Consider the following 9,084-nt stretch of genomic DNA (forward strand, 5'->3'; position numbering starts at 1 on the left):
AGGTGGTATTGAAGTTTGATGGTGATCACGGACAAGTGGAGGATGAATGGGTTTCAATGGTGCTGCCTAAAATAACTTGTTATTTTCTAGAGATGCACCGGATCCGGTTCCGGTTCCGGATCCGTCAGGATAATAGAGTTTTTCACAGGGTCCGGGTCCGGCAGGATCTTAAGCAGTGGATCCGGTATCCAGCATGTTACCTAAAAATCAGGGTCTGGTGCATGTCTAGCCTAGGCTTTTCAGTCTTTCACATCCCCAATCACTGCATGGAGTGAAATCCCTTTGGAAGCGGCTATTGCAGGCAGTGTGGCAATAAGCCAATGAGTCTAAAAAATAGTTTGCGCCAACGTAATAAAAAGGGCCCACGTGTGCGAGTAGACTATATGTTTCGACCCTTTTGTAGGATCCGTTATCCGGTTCCGGATCCGGCAGGATCTTATTCAGTGGATCTGGTATCCGGCAGGATCCTAAAAATCAGGATCCGGTGCATCTCTAGTTTTTTCCACAACGGCGAATACTGCTATTGTGCAGTACTTACTGTTTATGCTCAATATGTGACTCAAAGTAATATTTTCACAGTAGTTGTCTGTTTTTTCGAAAAACAGTAGAATGCTGTTGCAGAATTGCCGTAAATAAACAGCTATTTGTTACAGTGTAGTCTAAATGTAAAGTGCTAATGGTGTCAGAACTATGATGATGATAGATGTCTATCAATCTGGAGTGGGGCAAAGGGATAAATTGTCCCGGGCCCAGGAAGAGAGGGGTCCCTAAATTGGATCCTTCTTACATTTTACTTATTGGGTTTGGGGCCCTTTCAGATGTCCCGGGCCCAGTCAAAGCTGTTCGCGGCCCTGACTACCGATACTGCATGAGGTTTCGGGAGGGAGGTTTTATTAACATTCTACGTAGAGTTGACATCCATTACACGAGGACTCTCCTCTCCTCTCCTCTACTCACCATCTTCATGGGATGTGTGAGGACGACGCCGTACAGCCTGATGAGGTTCTGGTGGTCCAGGGAGTGCATGGCGTTCACCTCCCTGATGAAGTCATCCATACCCTGCGGCTGCTCCAACAGATCTGTCTTCAGGCACTTCACAGCCACGTTCAGCTATTTGGAGAAAAAAACAAATAGAACACACATGACCCATTAGATTAGATTACATTACATTACATTTGGCAGGCAGTTTTATCAAAAGTGGCTTACAATCAAGGACATAGTCAGAGCATACATCACTAGCAGATACAAAGTGTGCAGGAAAAATACAGAACAATAAGTGCAGATAAAAACTAGGGTTAGTGGGTTTTTTTTTCCTGAGCCACAGAAAACACTTCACCATTCAAAGATAAAAACAATTGGTTCCTGAAAGCAAAGTTGTGGTCAAATGAGGGCAAAAGAATAAACCAAAGTCTCCTGTTGTGTTCTGTTGACTATTAGCCATGTCAGTGGTGTAGTCTACGTAGGACGCGGGTATACGGAGTATACCCACTTCTAAATTTCAGGGATTTCAGAGTACCCACTTAAAATTGATTGATCCGTTGTTTTGAATAGCACAAATATATACAGTATACCCACTTCAAAAAATGCTCAAATATACAGTATACCCACCACAAAAAAGTAGACTACACCACTGAGCCATGTTACAATTCAGAATTCCACTACAATTGTTCCACAGTAGCCTAGTGAACTAAGTCAGTGGTTCTAACACCCTCTGAGACAAGCTGCATCCCCCAACCCAAAAGCCTAAACATACAGTATATACCCACTAAAACAATTGATTGATAATGGCAATCTCTGGCACCCCCCAGAGGGTGGGCCCGGACGCCAGATTGTGAACCAATGAACTAGATCAGGGGTTCCCAAACTTTACCATGATATGGCCCCCTATATACAGTACCGTTACATTCCAGCCAAGGCCCCCTGACATAGGCTGTACCGTCTCCATCAGTCAGCCTGCTTTCTGGTTCAGCTCTGAGCTCCGCCCCCCGAAGGCAGCTGGGTATCTGCTTGAAAGACTACAAAAAACCTGGTCTTGTTGTTCTTCTAGAGCAGTGGTTCTCAACTTTTTTTAAATAAACGCCCCCTGGACTTTATCATAAGCCTGCAGACGCCCATTTGACCTCATCATAAGCCTGCCAATACCCCCTTAGTATTAAAAATTAGGGGGCGCTGTGGTGCAGCGCGCTAAGCCCCCCACATTTGGGCTTTCATGCCCGCCCCATGGGGACCCTGGTTCAAGTCCAGAAAGGGCAATTTCCCAATCCTCCCCCATCTCTCTCTACCACTCACTTCCTGTCACCATCTCATACTATCCTGTCAATAAAGGCATAAAAAGACCCTAAAAAATAGATTAAAAATTAAATTACACTAATTCCCCCCAGTGGCAACTAAGCAAAGCCCCCCTCTCAGCTGTCTTCTTACTGTAACACCCTCCAGAGGGCTACGTAATGCCCCTCCCTGAGGGGGGCTGTAGAGCCCCCGTTGAGAAACACTGACTTAGAGGCCTTCAAAGATGTGAACTACATGTGAGGAACTACAAAGCCACGTACAGTATTAGAAAGCTGCGACACACAGCACCCCCATCATCATCTCCACTCACCACTCTTCCCGAGGGCGCCTGCCATTCTCCTCGCTTCACCACTCCGAAGGAGCCGTCTCCGAGCTTCTCAAGGAGAGTCAGGTCGCGGTCGCTGATGAGGCAGGTCAGGGCCGCCGGCTGGTCCCCGCCGGCGCTCGGGGAAGGCGAGGGCCCCCTCAGTATTGTTGTTGCCCCCGACGACGGTGGCGAGTCCGCCTCGGGCCGCTTCCCTGTGAACACCTGTTGACCCAGGCACAGAGACTGCAGCTGAGAGTGATTCCACCTGGGTCCCCCCTGAAAGCGGCCCACCCACTTCATAATGTCACACCACCAGGTGTCAGAAGTACCATTGCTCTTGGGATCAGCAAAGCTGTGTCCATGTAGCAGTTTAGGATGAAACATACTAAAGTTACACCTGGCTTCACAATTGGTCTTGGGATCAATAAAGCTGTGTCCATATAGCAGAAGCAAAAACAGAGAGTGCTCAAAGTTTTTTCTCCAGGTAGAATGGGTGCACCTGGTGGACTGATACATAGACTACATAGACTACATAGAGAGTTCAAAATGTTGTGCCATTTTCTTCACAAAATAGACACAGCAAGGGAGTTTCTACACTGTACAGATGTTTCTTCTTTTATCCTTATGCCTTCTTTTATATCCTGCATTCGAAACAATTGTTTTTTTAGGATGTGCGTGCACCTCACACTTTTTGACACCTTGATGGACTGTTAGTTCTGTACTCATCTTGCGCGTCTCCATTTTGCTCGGTGTGAAGAAAGACGGCTATGGCTCTGCTAGCTACAAAGCTAGACTGTGCAGTATTCATCAGCACTTCACATCAGTTACTGGTGCAGGCACAGTATTGTCCAGAGGATTGAGTGCTTTTCAGTAACACCACAGTCTGTCTACCAGTACAATGGACTACCTAGTGTAACAACTATGTAATACCATGAGTTAGTGTTGTACTTACAGCATGAATTTACTTTTATTTTTGACACCTCTGCTCAACACTTTCATTAGTTACTAATACAGATACAGTATGTCAGGGCGGTGCGAGTGACTAAGAAACCATAGCATACCTTGGTCACCCAGGACTTGCGCTTGCTCAGGGCTCGTCTCCGCTTCACAGCTTCCCATAGCCTCCTCTGGCCTTGAACATTGCAAATAGTACAAAGATATGCATTACAAACAATATGACATGCTTTGTTTTTAGTTCATCTTTTGTGTCATGGCAGCACTGTTTTATGCCAGCAGTGTGTCTTTACTACTGCTGTTTATATCAGAAGGTTGCAGGTTGGGTTCATTGTTAAATCAGAGAGCTGAAGGTTGAAGTGCAATCATGACCAGCTGCAGGAATGTGTCCGTGCATTCATGTGCTCTGGGAATTATGGTAAATACCACACAGCGACATGGGAAGGAGACATGACTACCCCCCTTGTGGTATTTTCCACTGGATAACTCGTTGTAAATTTGTATAAACAAGTTGCGGAGACTGGATAATATCTACTTCTGAGAGCACATGGAAGGCACATGTGTCCCATTGAGGCAGAACATTAGACTAGTGATACAGCAATTTGCAATCTTCTGTGTAGACCTGTGCTCTTCAGTCATTGCAAATCAATGGAGAACACGCCCACCTATGTAAAAATAGCCTAAAACTAGGTGAATATGGAGTAAGACATTAATCAAGGACCAGATTTGAAATGTCAGGCTAAATATCTACTTAAACCGAGTCAATAAAATAAATTTTAAAATCAGTTAGTTAGGTACAGATATCTAGCAGTACACTCATACTCTTGTTGTATTGTGTGTCGGTGGAAATGACCCCTTCTCCATTAATTTACCCTGCTCAGGTCTAACAAACAATGGCTGCCGGGATTACCATGAAAATGGGGACGAGTCACCTCCAGTCTTATGTTCTAGCTTGATGGCGTGCCCCCATGCCTTCTACTGTGACTAGGGTGCCCTTGAGCAAGGCACCTAACCCGATATTGCTGGGACTGTAACTAATACCCTGCATTAAATGTAAGTCGCTTAGGATAAAGGCATCAATTAAATGAAGTGTAATGTAATATAAAGTATGTGCAAAAGAGCTGCTTCCCTCTAGTGAAGCCCTTTGGACCAAGGGTGCCAAAAGGTGCAAAGTCAGCTATTTTCAACTGGTAACATACTAACTGACATTTCATTCGTGTGTTGTATAATTTGTTAATTTTTGGGCACTTCAAGCCTTCATTGAATAATATGCCTAATATGTTCCCACAGCCCATTGATCCCAGGGCCCATTGGTCCCACATCACTAAGACTTTTAACATTCATTTTTAGGCGCATTGGTCCCACAGTATATTTCAGCTGCTCCATGTCCCCACATTTCTAAGAATTTATTCAAATCTAGGCCCCATGTTCCATGGCGGGGAGAAAGGCATGTCATCTTAGTTTACTAAGCATTTAAATGTGGGAATATGGAGTTGTGGAACATAGGGCCTGCTTCAATAATTTCCTAAAAATGTGGGAACATGGAGCAGTAGGAATATGCTGTGGGACCAATGGAATGTGGGACCAATGGGCTGTGGGAACATATTGGCATGCAAAATGGTAAATGGATTACATTTATATAGCTTCAAAAGAGTAAGAGTATGCACATCCCTCCTCATTGAGGCCAGGTGCAGGACAAAGGCGTATCTGAGCCCTGATGAAGACCCTGTTGGGTTGAAATGTATGACTTGAATAAACCTTCGTAGTGGAGGCACAGTGCGTGGACTTCTACTCTTTCTACTGTCAAAGTCAGATACACCTTTGCTCTGCAACTTCAGCACCATCCACTTCAAAAAAGCAAATGATTCAGGGGCGCCGAGACTGAGTAGGTGACATGCCATGGACCCCGCCAATATTTGTGTGGGCAGTGCACTCACTCACCTGGTCGTCCCATGCCAATCTTCTCCAGGTCCTCTGTCTTGACGTAGTCAAAGTGGGAGAGGCGCGTGACGTTGAGCTCATCGCGGACCCTGAGGAAGTACTGCTGCAGCTGCACGTCCGTCAGCAGCTCCATCAGCCACTCGGTGCCTTCATCCGCCTGCATGGTGGCGCCTGCTGCACAAGCAGAGCAGCTTCAACATCATGTTGGAACGTCAACCTCTGGTGTCACAGCTAAATGGTATGGTGCCAGACCACTATAGTTGGCATCATGTTAGGTACACTCTATGGCATGCCATGTAGGTGTGTGTGTGTATGCTACTTAAATCCTGTGCTAATGTACTATAAAAAAAAACAACCAACTAAACAAATAAACAAAAAAACGAATCCTATGTAATAGAGGCCAACTAGCAGAGTGTGGCGTGGAACGTTAGTAAACATCCCTTTCAAAGCCTCAAACTGTGTCGGTAGCATTGAGCTATCAAACAGGTCCTTTAGCTCAGTGGTATCGTGCTGTGCCTCCCATACCTGAACTGATTGACTAGGTGGTGGCGAGTTCGAGACCCTGATCTGCACTTGTTGTTCTGTATAAACAAAGTATTTCCTGTGCACTTTGTATTTACGGTAAGACTTTACTTGATGCCGGTGTCGTAAGAATGTCATTACAGTGTCATAATAGTGTCATGGCAAAGTTGTCTTTGCTATAACCGAATGTCACTTAAGGCCAGCAGTCAAAAAATGTTTATAACATGGACATAATGATTCTGACTTATCTATGACCAATTGTGCTGAACCAAAAAATTACGTATTTGTTGAACAAAGGTTCGCACACTCCTTTGAATTTCTTTCTTTGTATTCATTCATTGGCATTCATTAAATTCACCGAAATCCAAAGGAGTGAGCGAACCTTTTTTCCACAATTATCTATGACCGTGTCATGACACTATTATGACGCTGTAATGTCATGCTTATGACACGGTGTCAAGTAAAGTGTTACCATATTTACTAGTGTTGTTGACTATGACTATGTCCTCGATTGAAAGTTAGTTAAAATGTTAAAAAAATTATCTCTCTCTCTCTCTCTCTCACGCACACACACACACACACACACACACACACACACACACACACACACACACACACACACACACACACACAGTGAGTGGGTGGGGGGTAGCTTCACACAGGTCCCCAAAAATCGAAGGTGAAGTGTGTCAACCCAGCTTATTATTATTCATAAAGTAGGCCTAAACCAGGGTTTTAAGTAGGGCGCCAGTTCTACTAGCAGATTTCAGTAGCCAATTTCAATCAGACAGGAATCTAATTCTAAGGCACTCATTCACCAGACAGGAATCTAATTCTAAGGCACACCTTGAATAAAATACAACAGTGGGAGGCGGCCTAAAATATCATCCCACGCAAAACATGACAATTTGATAACACATTGAATGTGTTATCGAAGGCCTAATAGTCAAATGACTGCGTAGGCTATTTCACAAGGCACATAACAACGCGATAGAGCTCCTAAAACCCAGGCCGTTTTATTCTAGGGTAGGCTACTGGATGGGAATTTGACATTGACTACAGATATGGCAACACCATAAACGCGTGATTTTGCCTAGATACATCTGCCTATTGATGGTCTCCACCTTAGCCAATCATCCCATGTTTCAATTGGATTGTTGGCTGTCAGAAATGTTGCAGACTGCGTGGTCCTTGAGAGGATTAAACGATAGGATAGACTAACCTACCTGTCTGATTTACTGCAAGACGTAGACGCAGAATCTTCAGCTGGTTGTGCCCAAAGAGGACGACTTCAGTGCAGATGCATCACTACGGCCATTCACTGCAACGCAGGATGTCATTAGCCATACTCGCACACATGACATATCGCACGAGAAGGATAACACCCACAGATATGTGGATAAAACCTCCTCATTTATGTGTGCAAGCCGTAAAGCAAGCCTTGGATTACGGCGTCAGAGGCTCAAATCTTCAAGACCGTTCTTCACCTCCGTCTACATTTAAAGAGACACGCACTGCACCAGGCGGGTCTACCGCAGAGCGCTGCAATAGCAGAAATAGTGTTTTCTCTCAAGAGAGCGCTAAATCACCGCGTTCATTTTACGTGACCACTGACGAACGCATGATGTGAGGTTATTAGGCCTACTGATGGGAATTGCACTGGGCAGACACATAAGAAAGAAGCCAGGAGTTTTGAGGTAGGGCCAATGGGGACAGGTGCAATGCGTTTTCTTTAAACAGAGCGCAGTGCCCAACAGTCGATCGATATGGGTTCTAAATGTATGTTTTCCCCTGGCAGCGCGATCCTGGATGCGCACAACTCAACCTCGGAAACCACTGTCGGTCAAAAAATTCGCTCACGTGGTTGGCTGTCAGTGTCTTGCCCCGCCCCACAACATCGTGTTTATAAACAACAACCCCACCCCCATGCTTTTCGATGTAGATGCCCGGATGAAGTCCGCAGTAGTTTACGCATGCATGCACGAGCGTTCAGTAGCCTATTTGAAGAGACATAATGAATCTACTAATTGGTGGTGGCAATAGAAAATATTAATGAAAATAATGGCATGAATTGGCAGTGCACAAATGTATGTCAAATAGTAGAACCAACCACTTAGAAGTGAAAGAAATGGTATCCCAAGGTTTCATTTTTAAGGATGCCATCTTCAAGGCCCATTCCCCAGTCACATGAGGATGCTGGAGGAAAGGGGTCATTACGTTAAAACAGCCCTCAGATGAATGCATGGGGGCCGCTAGGGGGGGAAAAGTGGTACAGATTCTAAGGGCCCAAGCACTGATAGGGGCCCTTAATGGGGCCCAAGCACCGAGAGGGGCCCTTAAGGGGGCCCAAAATTTGAATCTTTCATGGGGCCCAAGATTTCTGGCAGCGCCCCTGGATGAATCACTGGTTATCTTGAAGAAAAAGACATGCCTGTTTTCAAATGAATATACTGCAACCTTACATTATGGTCAGGCCCGTCTCTAGGTTTGAGAGACAAGGGTGCTTAGCCCTATAGAGGAAGAAAATGTGCAGCGCGCCAAAAATTATTCAGCGCACCTGCATTTTAGGAACATTCAAGCATGTCAGCAAGACACCCAAAGATATTATAGGAAACAACCATTCTGCCAGGAAGAATGTGCAGTTTTGTCATCTGAGAAAATTAAGAGCCTTATCCACAACTACCACAAACAATTTAGAGTGGTCATTGATGTTAAACAGGGCCATATTCAGCATCAGAAACTAGGGTATGTAAACTTTTGAACAGGGTCATTTGGGTTGTGATCATGCTTTTGAAAGAGTAAACACAGAAGATTGCTAATAAATGTCTTAAGCCAGTCACTAGCAATGAGTGGAAAAAAAAAAGGTTTTGTGTAATCCTTCATATTTTGTGAGAAATCGCCAACTAAGTGTATATTCTTCTGGGGTATGTAAACATATGAGCACCACTGTATAACCTGGGTATATATTATGTTAAAGTTGTAGTAGGCCCTATTCCACGTCAGCCATGTCCTTCTCTAACAAACAAGTGCAGAGGAAACATTCGAGGTGTAAGAGAACTGATGCCATGATC

At 44.8% G+C, this 9,084-nt stretch overlaps 1 protein-coding gene across 1 annotated transcript in view; it reads right to left on the minus strand.

Moving 5' to 3' along the window:
* tnk2a (tyrosine kinase, non-receptor, 2a) overlaps positions 1–5,654 on the minus strand; it is a 31,751-nt gene extending 26,097 nt beyond the window's left edge. Inside the window, exons 1-4 of the mRNA XM_063206650.1 lie at positions 5,492–5,654; positions 3,658–3,728; positions 2,600–2,845; positions 958–1,110 (exon numbers count right to left, since the gene is read on the minus strand). Of these exons, the coding sequence (XP_063062720.1) occupies positions 958–1,110; positions 2,600–2,845; positions 3,658–3,728; positions 5,492–5,654 (633 nt within the window). The remainder of the gene's footprint in view (positions 1–957; positions 1,111–2,599; positions 2,846–3,657; positions 3,729–5,491) is intronic.
* Positions 5,655–9,084: the final 3,430 nt, after the last annotated feature.

This window comes from Engraulis encrasicolus, chromosome 9 (assembly GCF_034702125.1).
Source record: "Engraulis encrasicolus isolate BLACKSEA-1 chromosome 9, IST_EnEncr_1.0, whole genome shotgun sequence".
NCBI classification, from domain to species: domain Eukaryota; kingdom Metazoa; phylum Chordata; class Actinopteri; order Clupeiformes; family Engraulidae; genus Engraulis; species Engraulis encrasicolus.